Raw genomic sequence first — 18114 nt, forward strand, 5'->3', positions numbered from 1 at the left:
CATGAACCGCATAAGCATTACAGTATGTAGAGGGCGCTACTGTTCATCCTCTTGAAACTTGTTTGTTCACAGTGACAATCCTATATAATTAATGCATGAAGCGAGACCTAAGATCTCAAGTCACAATCCTCTACACCTACTACCACTATTAGAAACTATATTCGTGTTCGATTATTTAAAAAAATCGTTCCAAGATTTTCTGTATTAATTATTCAAATAATTAATTACATAAGGTAAAAAAAACCGGCTGTCCTTTTGACATTATATATATCTTCAATATATACAAAGTATAACATACAATTAGATTATAGCTAAAAAGTATAAGCTATGATAAAATTAATTTTTATTTTTTTAATCGAAGGTTCAGTGTTATCATGGTTCCAGTAAGACAAGGCCATTCGTGACACATTTATATGGAATGGATATACGAGAAAAGTTTTTCAGATTCAATAAGAAAATATAGAAATAATATAAAAAATTGTTAATCCTGAAATTAAAATAATGCAAAAACTCAAAATGTGATAATAAAAGATATACTTAAAAGCTGTGGCGAAGGAAGTGAGGCGAGATGGGAATTGAATGTTAATAATTGATAGGAGACCAAAAAGGAATGAATGAGTGGAAGAAGAGTAATTGAGGCTGTGAAAGAACTTAAAGAGGAGCGTAATAAGAAAACACAAACTAAAAATATAATTGAAGTAATGGTCTCTGTCTTCAATATGATAGGGGATGCACCCAAAAAGCCTTAAAAAAGTTCCCCAGAAAACTTATTTTGTTGGGGTCATTAACAACAGTGAACAGATTTGTAGCATTGTGATAAATTGATTGAAATAGCATTGAAATAAATTTCAGGCGTATTTTAGAAAACATTCAGTTTCTTTTCAAAGAATTTTCTCGAATATTTCGACATTTTTTTGATACAATTCTCAAATAAATAAATTAATTTCCTCATTTGTGTAGATATTTGTAAAAAAACGTATTTTGAATATTATTTTTTAAAAGTGTACTTTATAATGGCCGATGTCAAATGTCAACGTGACATTAGGGTTTTCCCGCCAAAATTCAGTGTTCCAATTTGACAGTTATCCTGTGGTACGCGTTGCTTAATATCCCACGGATGTTCCAAATGTGCTCGAAGTGTTCCGGCTGCGTGTTGAAGTTACTATCGGTTGCCTTCACCCAAAGCTCCGTCTAGTCACAGATCGAAACACAGTATAAGACCTAAAAGCTTTCTAAAAGTTTTCTTTTATTTGGTGATGTTTGCTGTTGATAGATGTCGTCACAGGAAAGAATTTGGATGGTGTCGTGCGGAGTATAAAAGGTTTCGTTTAAGGGTTTATGTTGTTTTACCGAGTATCAAAGGTCCCAGTTGAGCGTGTGTTTTAGTGTACCGAGGATGAGACGTCACCGTTGAGTTCTTATGCTGTATAGAACGATTCTGTTAAACAGATTTAGAACTAGGTGTGAAGTGTGAGAAATCGCAACTGAGCCTGAATTTTGATGTACCGAGTGTTAGAATTCGCGGTTGAGCGTGTATTTTAGTGAACTTAGTGTGAGAGGTCACGGCCGAGCTTGCCTCGGTGTATTTAGTGTATGTATATGCGAATATATAATGAAAACTAGCTGTCGACCTCTAAGGATTTATTAACGTGAAAAATCCATCTCCTTATATCCCATAACACAGAAGGTAAAGAGTCGCCATTACATCGACTACTAACGCCCTCTAGTATATTGAGGCATGAATTAAATCTACTTAACAAGTGAATCAAGTGAAATAAAATTTCAGTAATACAGGTATAGCTATATAAAATAAGATTAGAGATTGTGGCAGGTCGCGGTCGAGCGTCCGTACTGGTGTATTTAGTGTGAAAGGTTGCGGTCAAAGAAGTTAGTATACTTAGTGTGAGAGGTCGCGGTTGAGCATCCGTACTTGTATATTTAGTGTGAAAGGTCGCGGTTGAGGAAGTTAGTGTACTTAGTGTGAGCGGTAGCGGTTGAGCATATATACTGGTGTATTTATTAAATTTAGCAGTCGAGGGAGTTAGTGTACTTAGTGTGAGAGGTGTCAGTTGAGCATTGGTTTCGGTGTACCTGCTTGCAGTCTGCGGGCACGGGGATGCGCGCGCGCCATAGCGTCCAGGCGTAGTGTGCCCTCGCTGCGGCTGAGTCCTGCTGCAATTCAGCCTCGCGCCAGCTGCGCCCACCGTCGGCGCTCACGTCGACTCGTAGCACGCGGGCACCGCCGCCGGAGTATGCGTATCCTGTACGTACTTCATCATCATACCAGCTGATAGACGCCCATAGGATGGTATAGACATCCAAGGATCACCACCATGACCCTTTCAGCGACTTTCCACAACCTTAATAATGTCATCGGACCACCTAGTGAGGATTTACCCACATCTCGTCACCAGCTACCTTCTTCACTTATCTTTGTTCAATAATTCGTTTTTTTTATAAGGCCTCCGCTATTGGGACCTCTCCTTCCACCCCTATTTTGTTGGAAACAGGGTTTTTTATTTCTTAACTATTTTTTCCACATGAATTTTTTATTTTCGTCCTTGTCTTCCATAGTTCACAATATCTTTTTTTTTTCCTTCTATCATTCCATAATTCCACCTTCCTTTCTCAATCATTCCTCAATAATTAATTTACATTCGCTTTTGAATCGTCGAATATTTTAACATTATAAGTAGCAAGCTATCAGCGGCTCACGATGATCTGTTCAGAAGAGGCGGCTAGAAACTCAACAGTTGCTCTTTCAAATATTTGTTGTGTACATTATAATATCACTCATGTAAACGAGACAACAAACCAACCATACATTTCGATCGAACAAAAACTCTTGAATGCTATAAGGTTTATTTAATAATCAACTATTAATCTCAGATTTAAAACTAAGTTATACGTAAGTTAAAATAATATTGAGGTAATTCTACTTACCGCTTGCTTCGATGAAGCCATCTTTCACGAGCACAGTGTCGCCATCTTGCGGCTTGCAGATAGCTGAAGTTACAGGAAGGCTATATACAGGTGGGGCGCGTTCGAAATCTGCATCCTCCCATGTTGTGGACGGGTTGAACGAACGGTAGTCCTTCTTGTGCCAATGCGAAGGACTCTCTTCGTCCGATACCGTTATACATTCTATTCAGGACAAAGATAGGTCATTTATTTAGGCAGAACAAGGAGGTAAACCTTATAATATTTAAGTTTTAAGGGAGGAATTAACTTCCCCTATAAATTCCGGTTGATAGTTTGGAAGCCACCTCCATCTAGCGTCTTAACAATGACATCATTGTTGACATGATGGTGACAAGGTGTGGGAAACTTGTGGGTCAATATGCTACGCTGAGTTTGTTGGACTTAGATCCCAAAACCATTAGGACTTAGACCATCTTTTCTGGGACATATTTGGTCTCTCCACGACCACGAATCACAGTTTTAGTCTACAGACGACCACTGCATGTCTAAGCCTTTCTCAAGAGATATCTATGAGGGGATATTCCATAATCGCCATGGCAGGTGGATTGGCGATCCCAGTGTGATACTAGTAAGCAGAAGACGCTGCTGCACATCCTCTGGAAAATCATTTATGAGCAGTGGCAATTGTATGTGGTTACTGCAGAAAGTGTGAATTATATAAGATTTGTGTTTCTCGGAAATAAAACCCGCGATCTATGATCGCAACGCTAATTCGTCTACAGCTGAACTACCACTGTTCGAATAATAAACAATAATGATTTATTTATATATTTATGGTTCAAAATTCACGATACGTCCGTAGTAAAGTTGAAAAACGAAAAGAAACTTTAAAGGTATTGACATAATAAAAATCGGTAAAAAAACTTTTACGTTAAACGGTTTTTTAAACGGTTTTATTTGATACCCATATTGTGGAGATTGTGGAAAAATATGTCCCTAGTCCGCCATATTGGAACGGCGTCCATCTTGAATTTTAAATTTTGACATAATCATCGTGTTTTACTAGTATAGCCTTTTCATTTGATACCCATATTGAGTGGGTTAAGGAAAAATATGCAATCCGCCATTTTGTATCGGCAGCCATCTTAGATTTATAATGTTATTGATCTTATTATATTGTATTGTCATCTAAATTAAATGTTTGTACCAAATTTCAGATCAATCTGACAACGGGAAGGTGCTTAAATTTCAATTTCTAATTTTGACCAAAATAAACAAATTCCGTACGGGTCGAACTAAATAAAACCGTTTAAAAATCAAACTCACTGACCGAGCCACTTGACACTCCTCACCGCCGGTGCTCCTGGCACAATGACACGCAGCGGGCGGCCGTGGTCAGGCGGTAGGGGTTCTCCATTCATATGTGTTGCCAGCAGTACGTGGGCACTCGCGTCTAACGCCTCACGTAGTGGGATCGAGGTACTAAAGTTGTGTCCAGTCGCATCCACGTCAGCCCCGGTTAACTACAAAGACACATACAGGATATTTCTATACTCTACATTTCAACTACACTAGATTATTCTATGTGTGTCATAAATTATCTGTATATATATATATATATATATATATATATATGTCACCGGTAAATCACTCAACACGTGTCTTACTCCTCCACGGAGCATCTTCAGGAATTATGTTACACCGATTAGTGCTAGTGTTTAACACTATAGTGCTCTGTGTTTGGCAATGTGTTGTGTAATTCGCATTGTTTGCCGCACGCGCATTTATCAGCGGGCTGGCGGGCGGTGCACTTTGCTACACGACAACCACTGCATGTGCGGAAGGGGCTAAATATTGGTCCTTTTCTTACTCAAATTAAACTTAATTTGGTCAACACTCTAATATTACATAAAGCGTATCAAAGGTAAACTAAATTTTGACAACACTCGAATATTACATAAAGTATATCAAAGGTAAATTAAATTTTAATAACACTCGAATATTACATAAAGTGTATCAAAGGCAAACTAAATTTGGACAACACTCTAATATTACATAAAGTATATCAAAGGTAAATTAAATTTTAATAACACTCGAATATTACATAAAGTGTATCAAAGGCAAACTAAATTTGGACAACACTCTAATATTACATAAAGTAAATCAGAAGTAAACTAAATTTGGATAACACTCTAATATTACATAAAGTAAATCAGAAGTAAACTAAATTTGGACAACACTCGAATATTATATAAAGTAAATCAGAAGTAAACTAAATTTAGATAACACTCTAATATTATATAAAGCGTATCAAAGGTAAACTAAATTTGGACAACACTCGAATATTACATAAAGTAAATCAGAAGTAAACTAAATTTGCAAAACACTCGAATATTACATAAAGTAAATCAGAAGTAAACTAAATTTGGACAAGACTCGAATATTACATAAAGTATATCAAAGGTGAACTAAATTTGGTCAACACTCGAATATTACATAAAGCGTATCAAAGGTAAACTAAATTTGGACAACACTCGAATATTACATAAAGTGTATCAAAGGTAAACTAAATTTGGACAACACTCGAATATTACATAAAGCGTATCAAAGGTAAACTAAATTTGGACAACACTCGAATATTACATAAAGTATATCAAAGGTAAACTAAATTTGGACAACACTCGAATATTATATAAAGTATATCAAAAGTGAACTAAATTTGATCAACACTCGAATATTACATAAAGTGTATCAAAAGTAAACTAAATTTGGACAACACTCCAATATTACATAAAGCGTATCAAAGGTAAATTAAATTTGGCCAACACTCGAATATTACATAAAGCGTATCAAAGGTAAACTAAATTTGGTCAACACTCGAATATTACATAAAGTGTATCAAAGGTAAACTAAATTTGGACAACATAGTGTATCAAACATAACGTACTTTTGGGCTAAATTCAGTTTTATAAAAATTGATTGTTTGGTCGGTATTTAAAAATCTAATATATAAAATTCTCGTGTCACGGTGTTTGAACTTGAACTCCTCTGAAACGGCTTGACTGATTTTTACCAAATTTAATATGCGTATTCAGTAGGTTTGAGAATCGGCTACTATCTATTTTCTATACCCCTAAGTGATAAAGGTTGTTCACACTTAAATTTTTTTTTTTTTAACGAAATTTTTTGTTTTTATTTTTTTATGATACAGCATACAAGAATACATACAACCATAAATTTTCACCCCTCTACGATCAACCCTTATTTTTTATTTGTAAATTAAAATATCAATTTTTTTTGCAAAACAACGTTTGCGGGATCAGCTAGTCTCAATATATATATGTACTCACGATGACATGTTTCCCATCCACGTCTTCTGGGTCCACACCACAATGTAGGAGTACATCACGTAGATACACTCCGCTCCATACGGCGTTGCTGAAATGAAAGACAAACTTCCATCGACTTCCACACAAAACTTACTAAACTTCGCTTAATTTTTTCTTACAAATAACTTAAGGTTTTTATTCATCCTACCCTAGACTTAACCATGCATCTTGTTGCCAAATGTATACATATCACGTTTCACGTTATCTTATTGAAGTCGAATGGTATGTGTTTCCGAACGCACTTTGACGATCATAGATAATAAATATATTGAGATTCAAAAAAGAAATTGGACAAGTTTCGACGGAAAATCTATTTTTTTTGACATTTCAATTTTTTATGTTATATGAACCTAAATACCTACCAGGAAACATTTTTTTCCAGGCCGCAATAAAAAACCATGAATTTAAGGGTTAAGGATGAATCTACATCATCTAACGAAACCACCTTAATATACTTTTTTTATTCAGTTAGTATTTCACATGTCCTAAATATTATGAAAGTTGTACACAACTCAAATAAATAATAAATAAACGTAAATAAAAATAAATATTATATCATGATTGTGCACTATTTTTGACGGTAAAGACGCGTTTACACTATGAATAATTTTAAATGAATAATAGAAACAATTCAATTTGAAAAATGTAAATTTATATTTACTATCTAATTGTTCACATCAAAAAATGTCCACAGGGTATAATTTCACAGAAATTAGGATCTAATTCAGCACATACATGATGATATCTTTCAAAAATAAAAAGGTAAAGCGGCTAATAATGATTCAAACGCTTCCTTTTATTCACAGACACACATATTTTTAGCGATAAATGATATCGCTGAAAATATGTATAGTAATAACAATAAAAAACTTGAATTTTTAATTGAATCTCGAAGTCAAACATAATCCTCTTTTGCAAGAGATATACATCATAACCTATATAACATGATCTATATAGCATAAACAACATATCAAGAGCTATACAGCGTAAGACCAATAGCATGAACTATTTAGCTATATAGCAAGAGCTATTTAACATAACCTGTACAGCATGAATTAAACAGCATATACTATATAGCTAATAGTGAGCCTAAAAGCTATATATGAGTTATTTAGCACAAGCTATATCATGAGCTATATAGCATAGGCTACGTAGTGTGAATTATTTAGCTATACAGCACGATGTTACATAGCATGAACTAATAGGACTTCTTTTGGACTTTTTTAATCTATTGCCTGACAATTTAGATTCTATTATTTCTTAATTTTACATAGAGACTAGAGAAAGGTATAATAATTTCGTTTCTATTTCTTGTACTAAGGAAGATGTTAGTCCAACATCACCTTATCTTCCCCCCAAAAAAGTAAAAGCAGTTCCTCTCCTCTTAAAAACATAAGAGAAACTTTGATTACCTGATCGCTCCACCCGCCCAACTGATGCCTTTCACGGGTTTTACCTGCTTTAAGACAAAGAAAAGTTTAATTCGTCGAAAATTATTCTTTATACAGGATGTTTAAGCTGACGACCGCTGCTGAGTCATCGATCACTGAAATTTGTACATAAAAAGGATAGAAATAGTACAACATAAAGGGGTAAGCCTTAAAACAAAGGTAGTTTTCTATAAAATACAGTTTAGATAAATAAATAAATTAGACACAGATATACTATTCACCAGACTTGAGAAAGAATTAAGTCAATAATTATTAAATTTGAAAAGGAAATTTATATATATATATATATATATATAGGGTGTCTAATAAAAGAAAAAAAAACATGAAGTATTTATAAACATAGCATTCAATGTAGTAAAATGAATTCGAGAATTTTTTCACAGTTTCACTGACTACCTACAGATAAATGAAAGAAAGGTTGTTGTTACACTCGGCCGACCGTCAGTCCGGCCCGGCCCGCTTACCACTGACGTCACGTGTTGAAACTGTCACGCGTCGTAGTCTGATCTAATATATTCAAGGCAGTAAGAAAGTATAAACTTAGAAATATAAAATTAGTTACAGTTGTTACCTTAAAACAACAATAAAACAAAACAAAAACATTAACAAACAGGGATCAATAATCCAGCGCATTCTGCAGAATAGACTAATAATTACGAATCACAGCAAGCAGTCATATTGCAATGAGATTTAAATTATATCGTGTATATCAAATAATTTCGAATGAAATTTTCTTTTGCGAGATACAAGAAAACACGAGAATATATCAATATCACTAATATATCAATTGTTATTAGTTTGTATCTATGAATGGCTGATAGAAAACGAAATAAATACATTTAAAAAACTTTTAAGTTAAACGGTTTTTTGATACCCATATTGTGGTGGTTGTGCAAAAATATGTACCTAGTCTGTTAATTGGAACGGCGTCCATCTTGAATTTTAAATTTTGACATAATCATCGTGTTCTACTAGTTTAGCTCTTTCATTTGATGCCCATATTGAGGGGGTTAAGGAAAAATACGTAATCCGCCATTTTGTATCGGCGGCCATCTTAAATTTGTAATGTTATTGATTTTATTATGTTGTATTGTCATCTAAATTAATTATGTGTACCAAATTTCAGATCAATCTGACAACGGGAAGGTGCTTAAATTTCAATTTCTAATTTTGATCCTAATAAATTCCGTACGGGTCGAACTAAATAAAATCGTTTAAAAAGATATTATAGTCCTTCACCTTGTCCATCTCGCTGCGTCTATTGCCGGCGCACATGAGCGCGGCACGGAAGGTGGCACGTGGGAACTGATCGAGCTGCTGCAGCGGCAGCGTTGTCACGCTGCCAGTACCCTCCACAACCACACGGACCTGGTGGCTGGCAGCATCCACCTCTGGAACAGGCATGTGCTGGCGCACGTAAAACAATTCGCTGAAAAAAAAAACAAAGAGTGTCATAGAGAATTCGCCATCATATGGCTCAAAGGATGAGGGAGTTTTAATTAATTAATGCACCATGGGAATAGAACATCTGTTTCTAATCACTCAGTAATAGGTGACCACTGTAGCTGGAATGGAAGTCTATAACTTCTATCAGTACAAAGTCTTTAAAGAGAGATAGTAAATTATAATTAATTTCAGCATATCTTTTTCTTTAATGCCCTTGTAGTTCTTTATAAATTTTTGTGTACGGTTCTCGAAAATTCTAACCGAGTACTATCTCGAACTTACTAGACCCTTATCTGTAGTATAAGTGTACTCCCCATGACAACAGTTCAGTGTTGTTTTTCGAGTTATAAGATTAAGATCTACGATCGTTGATAAAAAGTGATTATTTGGTAAGTTATTTGGACAGTGATTTCTTGAGCGACTTGGAAGCCAAGTTTAGACTAAGCGAAAGTATACTTTGTGTTAAAGAAGGGTAACCATCTGATTTGTGAATAAAAGACGCCTTGCGAATCAGATGTTAATACATATCCATATATTATATAATTACTATTAAATAAATATTTAAAAAGAAGTATATGACATGGAAGGAAAGAATATAATACATACGTATACATATATTAGAGAAAGGTTTGTTGCTGTCTTGGTTAAATGGTTTATTTACTCTTAATATAAATTCGTTCATTCTCTATTTATTTTCATATAGTGTTACAAAGTCATCTAGTTACGTCTAATACAATGCAAAAAAGCCTTTCAAACTTCACATGACGTATATATTACAGATAATTCACTAGATGACGCTAAATTACAAAACAGGTGTCGATAAAACAGCATACTGTTGCAAGCGATTAAACTAGATGGCGTTGTACTCAACGCATGTGTAAATGTAATGTGTAATAATGTGAACGATCTAGAATATTCTTTTTAAATATATATATGTGCTGACTCATCTTGGAGTTATCTTTGTACTATATTTCAAACAAGATAGTTTAACACGTTCCGTGCCGCGACAATTTTTGAAGATTTTATATTCAGGCCGCGTGGAGCGTATACGACCCTGAGTTTAAAAACAAAGAGTCATTTAAGACGTATGCTTTATCCTTTTTTAATAACAGCAAGGCTATGATTAGCGGGACAAAGTAATATATAAATTTTAATATGCATTACGTACACGCATGCGTGATGCGAAGTTATCTATATTCGAGCCTACAGTTAATTTGTTTAAGAATCCTTTGTTTTTCAATGAGAACTGCAAATGGCCTGAACGGAAAGTGCAGCGGGGGTCGTATACGACCCGTATGGCATGGAATGTGTTAAGGTCGAAAAATAACGTAAGAAAATCAATTTTAAAAACACCTCTGTGAGTGAATCATAGCTTTTAAGTTATAGATAGACCGTACAGGTCCTTTCTGGTAAATAAATCAGAGTAAACACATATAAAGAAACTAGTTTCTTTAATACTCTGCGATTAATATTGCACAACAACCTTTTGAAAGAGACAATCGGCTGATTTCAGTTTCGTAGAGCGTTATCTCTGTCGCACGACTGACAAAACGTCACATAGGTAGGGTGGAACAGAGATAATGCTGTACGTAGCCAGAACTAGCCAATTGTCTCTTTCTAAAGGTGCAATATATTTATCGCTGGGTACTGTAATGTTGGTAAAGCAGCGTCTATTTAACCTTGACACTTCATAGATGGCGCTGTTATTAATGTTGTTATGATGGCGTCTATCGTGGTCGGTAAAGCAGTTGGTATTTGAGATATCAAAGTGATAATTTAAAATATAAAAGAATAAACTATTAAAAAAGTTTCCACAATTTTAATAACAACTTTAAACGAAGCATATACCAACGTAGTCCATAGAAATTGTCTTATACACCTATCCCACGATTTACACGGTAATTGTTTTACACGTTTTCGCTTTTACACGGTTTTCCAAATAAGTTTTTTTTTTGTTTTGATAACCGATTTTATTACCATCTCTCATGATGTAAACATTTCTGCTTTAAACATCGAATCGACACAAATAACCTTCGATTGGGATAAAATGAATGAGAGTTATTTCTGACAGTGATAAAGAAAAAATATATACACCTATATATACCCCACATATTTCCAATTTTTATCAGCACTTATGCTTCACTGGTATACAAGTAAATACAACATATAAGCTTAAGTGTGTAATAATATGCAAAAGTCAATATATTATAAGTAATTACTTACTTGGGTGTATCGAAGTGAGCAATTTGATACTCTGGTGGTATTTCAGCGTTGAATGGCTTCGCAGTCTTCACAATGAGTCTCTTGTCCCTGCATGGCTCCCTTACCCAGAGTTCTTCGTCGCTGTGGTCGACTATGTCTTCATCGTGGAGGTTTCCTTTGAAAAACACAATTACTTATGTGAGAAAAGGACCAATATTTAGCCACTTCCGCACATGCAGTAGTTGTCGTGTATCAAAGTGCACCGCCAGCCATTAGTGCCAAACACTTGGCACTAATCGGTGTAACATAACTCCTGAAGATGCCCCGTGGAGAGGAGAAACACGTGTTGAGTGAATTAACAATGGTGGTTGTGTAGTTCGCATTGTTTGCCGCATACGCATTTATCAGCGGGCTAGCGGGCGGTGCACTTTCTTGCACGACAACCACTGCATGTGCGAAAGTGGCTAAATATTGGTCCTTTTCTTACTTAGGATGGACTTCCGCAAGGTAACGCCTGATTCCATTAAACAATTACTTATATTATTAACACTTTAAGTACATTACGTAAGAAAATTTGTTTTGTTACATTTTTTAATAATAGGCAGACACATATATACAATGAATAAAAAATTAACTCATTTACATGATTGATATTATAATTTACATTTTAATTATTAAATTTATTATAAAAGAGCAACTATAGGCTTAGTTTTCGGTTAGGTTTCTGGCTGGCTCTCATAATATATATATATATATGTTAGTGTGTGTGTAAATTGATATATAATTAAAATATACACTAGTCTAGTTTTATAGGTAAGTAAGCGAAAAGTAAAAAACATTTCTTTCTGCATGCAAATGTTGATTGTTTTCGGAAATGCTTCATTATTTATTTATTTATTCTGACATCTCATTAAATTATTTATAATATAGTGTAATCAGATGTCAGGTAAGCTGTTAGAAATTTGTGTATGTGTGTGTCCTCTCTGTCTCTCTCTCTCTTTCTCTCCCTCTATGCCTGTCTGTATATGTCTGCGAGCACCCGCGCAAGTGTGTCTCTCTGTGTGCCTGTGTGAATGTGTGTGTCATTTAAAATCATCACAACTATTCAGATCTCTTACCTATTCTGTATGATTCAAGCAGGTTATAAATTTCCTTTGTCTTATGCATTCCGTATACATTCCAGAACGGTTCAATGCTGAGACCAGCTGCGTTGTAAATCTGTTCACCACCAGGATGGGAGGGCAGGAATGTGGTGACATCGTACACACCATGTCTGTATACCACCCAAAAGCTTTGCCTGTGGAAATGTGTATGAATTAAATACTCAACATTTAGCACTTTTGATTTAATAACTCAGTCGCCGGTCTCGCGCCGACGCGAGACGCCGGATATACAGTGAGGTGCCGATCTCGCGCCGGTGCGAGTTGGCTATCGACCATCTTTAATGAGCTAGTACGGCGCCGGCATTGCGTGAAGTAACATGCTAACATGACTGCACTACACTTGAACGTTCAAACTTTGCTGGCGAATTGTTGGTTTTTAGTTATATTTTATATTGCATCTTTAATATGAGTACGAGAAAGGGTCTTCCGCCACGTGCCAAAAACACACTGATAAAGAAAATTCCTATAGCAGTGCCGTGATATTTTTGATTGAATTTACCTTATATGCTGGTGATTCATTAAAACAATTTGAACCCTTTTTTAACAAATAAAGAACTGAAAAGAAAATACAAACATAGTGTTGTGTTTGCTGACTTCTTCCGCTCTAAATGTAGGCAGATCAGGCCTTTTCTCACCAGCCTCTATGACTTGTTCTTCTTTCTTCTTCTCCCTTAGCCTCTCTTTTTCATCTGAAAGAGACACATGACTTTAACTTCACGAGCTTTTATATTTTAGTTGTCATGTGCAATAGAGTGATTGTTTTGATTTTAATAAAATAATATATCTATTAACAATTGACATTTTATCTCTTGTATTATCAACATATACTTAATAAAAAAATGTTTACATGTCATCATATACCTTGAAGTGTTTCGAATATGATTAAATACCTTTATCCATCTTTTCAAGCTTATTGAATACTATAGATCAGAGGAGAGTAGCTCCGACAGATGTTGATGATTGTTTATATGTGAGCTTTAAAAAGGTGAACATATAGCTCTTTTGTCATCAAAATTTCCAATCATAAAAGCGGGGACAATAATATTTATTGTATATTGATTTAATAAATAAATAAAAATTACTAGATTTATTAATACCAAATTAGATTTATATTCATCTTAAAGCATTTACACCTAAAACTAATCATCCTGTATATTGACTGTATATTGTCATTTTTACATGCTTACATTTACAATGTGTCATTACGTTTTTTTTCTTATTATAAAGTAATGTACATTGTTTAGTAACATTCAAAATACCTGTGATTGTCGAACCAACTAAAATAGATCCAAACAAAGTAATTGTAAAATTTCTTTTGCTCTTTCTGTGTTTGTCCTCATAATCTCTTTCTTTCCAGTAATTGTGATGCTGTGATACGACTGGAAAATATTTCAGCTTATTATGTTGAAGAAGTGACCTGGAATGTAATGTTCTATTAAAAAAAATAATACAATAAATAACACAACTTCACATGGGATTTTAAAAAAAAAGGCACATAGAATTTATAAAATTTAAATTCTATGTGCCTTTTTTTAAGGTATTCCAGAAATTTAAAAAAAAATATTATTTTAATTAAAAAAATACAATGTTATTTAAAAAGAAATATTACACATTAACATAATTTGTTTTTTTTTTAAATTGTATATGTTGATTAAACTCAAATTAATAAAGACTAATTAAAAATTTAATGACCGGTAACCAACAAGATGACAGATACAAAATAACAGAAAAAGAAGGTAATTTTTTTTATTACATTTTTCTTCTTTAAAATAATTTAGTAAATGAATACTATTGTTCAACTAGCCATCTATTATTTTTACACTGTATGAGTTTAATTTTAACAAGTGCTATTGGGAAATATAAAATATATTCAACCAAAACAAGTTTAATATAATAAAAAGCTATGCCGGCAACTCTCTCTAATTGGATTTTTTAAAAAATGACATAGTATATACAGGCTTTTTTTCAGTTCAGTCTGAAAATAGTTAAAAGAATATAGAATTATAAACTTTGTTCTATATAAACTATGTTCTAAGAAGTCCTTTACAGTTTAGTAAATCACACATAATTCTTTTAAATATATCAATAGGAACTTTTTGAACATTATCTATGATCCAATTGTATGTATATTGACAATAGAAAGATTCACTAAGTTAACAAAATTAAGTTTTAGGTATCAAAAATAAGGTTTTTGCAAAAATCGGTTTATGTACATAAATACATTTTTATACATGTATAAATGGCAAGCATGGTTAAATTGTATAGTTTTGCTCTTGAAGACACCACATTATAAATAGCATGAATAGCTCTTTTTGCAGGATTAAATTTTTTTCATTATAGTAGCACTACCTAACAGTGATATGCCCTTAGACATTACTGTGAAGTAGCTGTTTAATTATAATTTCAAGTGTTTTAGCCTGGCTGGGGTAAATCTATTAACCAGACTATTAATATTGGAGTTCCATTATATGTTTCGACTAAGAACTTTATATATTCCATCGGTTTCTAGAATTTCGATATTCAAAAAAATATCACTATTTAAATGTTTTGCATTTGGTGACGAATATATATAAATTCAAAATATTTATATGATCCACCACCTTCAGGTGGAGAATTTAATAAAGAAAAATACATCTGCAATAGTTAAGAATTAATCCGTATGAAACAGGGGTAAATTCAATACGAACGAAGTATTGTTGAGCTTGGAAGACCATTTAAAAACCATTGCCGATTACTTTTTTTTATAAATAAGCAGTGTTTTAATTAAAACGGATATTAAGTAAATTAATAATGTAATAAAGTTTTTACTTGCCTTAATATAAGTTTACGAAGCGACATTTTGCCAGACTATTCAAGATTTTTAAATCAATGTAATGCTGTAAAGCAAACATAGGTTCACTATCAATTTTTTAAACAATGCAATCTTTTAAATTAACCTTCATTGAACTCATGTTATCGATGAGATATCTAACATAAGATCCGACCATCAAAACAAATAGTTACGTCAGATTTGTTTTGACATATATTTGGTGTTGCTATTATAAATTTAATAATTTTTAATAAAAGAAATCAAAAAAATTAAAAAAAAAATAATCTTTGGGAATCCTTGAATGTCCCAATTATCCTTGAAGGATCGGTACTAGCACGAGATTTTAATATATTTATTTATTGATTATTATTAAAAGGTATATAATACCGTTAGTTGACAAGTCAAAAACCCTATCTGACAGATCTGTCAAGGTTGCCTGTACATTACAATAATTGTGTACAGAAAAATGCCACAAATCTATAAACGAGGAAGACAGATTTTATCCTTACCTTAAAATATATTTCTTAATAATAGATAAAATCAAATTTAAAATATGTCCCGATAAATCGAAGCATCGAGCATAATATTAATCAAAAGTTTATTACATTAAAATGAACATGAATATATTTTGTTTCGGAAAACATAAAAAGATTTGTTTTAAATGCAAAGTAAAATGAACTAAAAAAAAAAATAAAAAAACCGATACAGAACATATCAGAAGATTGACAATTTTAACATATTGATTGTTATAAAAATAAGCATAACCCGTAAAAATTTGCAATTTAGTTTTAGTTTTACTTTTAGGTGTATAAACGCTTAGTGAGTGGTTGTGAATTACCCATGTGTGTATTTGATCCACAAAATCAGCCCCAAAGCATTACACACCCAACGCTACAGGTGTTAGGCAGAGATTCCATGGTGAATTACAGCTATAGGAGTCGTAACTTGTTATGAACAAATGTTAGATATATAAGGGTAATATTTTTACAATTATTGGACCGTTTTGTGAAAACCTCCACAAACTACTGTTTTTGAAGCATGTTTTGGGGCAATTTGATAAATGAGATAACTGTACGTAGTCTTATATCATAATACTTCTAGGTCTAATGGAAGGTATTAACAGTCTTACTTCTACATCAACATCTTAGTAGTCCTTAACGTGTAGTTATATGAAATCGTATCAGCATATGGACGCCTATTGAAAGGCATAGGCCAAACCCAAAGATATCTATGGAGAGATTACATATACTCACCAACCGACTATAATCGCCACGTTTGGAAGGTGATTTGGCAATCGCAGTGTGCTATTACCACAGAGGACGCTGCTGCCTCTGTAATCTTGTCTGTGAGCAGTGGAAATTCTATATGTATCCTGAGAATCGAAGGAAGTTTTTTTTTTAATAATGTTGTCAGTAAAATTGGCGTATAGTCAGATTTGTAAACAAAATAATTAATAAAAAATTGATATTCTTCGTTCTACATACGTTCTTTATGACAGATTAAATAAGTTCTATATGAAAATCTTTTAAAAATTTAGTGATATAGACTGTGTTAAAAAAATAAGAAATTGCCTTTTTAAAATTCCCGTGCATTATGAAGGCAGGTAATTTTTTTTCTTAGGTTGGTAGGATTGTATATAACATTTGCCAAGCATCTGTTAGTCAAGTGGAATTAAGTAAGAAAGGGACTAATATATAGCTATGCAGTGCACTGCATAGCGGAAGTAGCTATATGTTACCATACCCTTTCTTACATCGGCAAAGTAACGCCTGAATCTATTAGATATAAAAGTTGGAATGTCATTTGGTTCAGCCCAAATCATTTTCAAGCATGTTTTGTGTTTCAGTCTCGATTGGTCGATGTCAAAATACATTCAAAATACATTCGTGACATTATTTTGTCATAAACTCGACTGATAACATTTCACAACCGCATTCGCTTGATTTGAGTCCGTGTGACTTCTAGCTATTCAGCAAACTCAAAGACCAATGCGAAGACGCCATTTTGACACGCTTGAGAAGATAAAAACCGAGTCTTGGGTCTTGAAGGGTGTTCTGGAAAAAGACTGTTCCGAATGTTTCAAGCACTGGAAAGTGCCGGTCTGGCGTTAAAATCAGGGAGGAGACAATAGCCTCCCTGATAGGCGGAAAGGAAACTAGGGAAGAATTCCTCTCATGCTGCAAGAAAATAATTAAAAAAGTTTTTAAAAAAAACAATTTGAATAGACAATAAGAAAAAAGGTGATAAAATGTAACTCAAATGTGATATAAAGTGTGATAAAAATGTAAATTAAAGAAACAAGATAAAATGTCACAAGTAATGAGGGAGGAATGAAAGGACACAGAGCAAAAGTGAAAGAAAGCAGAATTGTGGCATAAAAGAATAGAATGAAAGATTATGTGAAGAATGAAAGTAGAGAATGAAAATAAAAAATTATGTGAAAAAAATTTAATTGCCAATAAAGACCCTGTCCCACCTAAGATAGGGGTACGAGAGGCCCCCAATAGCGGGGGCCATTAAAAAAAAAACTGGAAAATAATTGAAAAAAGTAAGTTCTAACGGAAGGGGGTTACTACTTTATAGGATGAAATAGATTTGGAAGACTAAATACAGAAGTTATAAACAAATTATATATCATACTAGCTGATCCCGCAAACGTTGTTTTGCAAAAACAATGTTTTAATTAACAAATAAAAAATAGGGGTTCATCGTAGAGGAGTGAAAATTTAGGG

The 18114-nt window shown here is 33.4% G+C and overlaps 1 protein-coding gene across 2 annotated transcripts; it reads right to left on the reverse strand.

Annotated features, from left to right (window-relative positions):
- Positions 1-1009: 1009 nt before the first annotated feature.
- Positions 1010-15539, reverse strand: shop (shopper). 2 transcript variants are annotated; one of them, XM_068770638.1, is made up of 12 exons: positions 15386-15539; positions 13833-13990; positions 13148-13262; positions 12529-12707; positions 11432-11585; positions 9002-9191; positions 7724-7767; positions 6273-6360; positions 4253-4445; positions 2944-3144; positions 2092-2261; positions 1010-1191 (listed from the first exon to the last, which is right to left on the reverse strand). In XM_068770638.1, exons 1-12 carry the CDS (start codon positions 15409-15411, stop codon positions 1063-1065), a joined length of 1647 nt encoding a protein of 548 aa, XP_068626739.1. In that variant the 5' UTR covers positions 15412-15539; the 3' UTR covers positions 1010-1062. The 2 variants fall into 2 exon arrangements, with proteins under 2 accessions (XP_068626739.1, XP_068626738.1); XM_068770637.1 differs by lacking the exons at positions 1010-1191; positions 2092-2261 and having other exon boundaries at positions 2930-3144; positions 7724-7770.
- Positions 15540-18114: the final 2575 nt, after the last annotated feature.

This window comes from Battus philenor, unplaced genomic scaffold (genome assembly GCF_028537555.1).
Source record: "Battus philenor isolate CCGP_79_NKW_IND1 unplaced genomic scaffold, ilBatPhil1.0.hap1 SCAF_3, whole genome shotgun sequence".
Lineage (NCBI taxonomy): Eukaryota > Metazoa > Arthropoda > Insecta > Lepidoptera > Papilionidae > Battus > Battus philenor.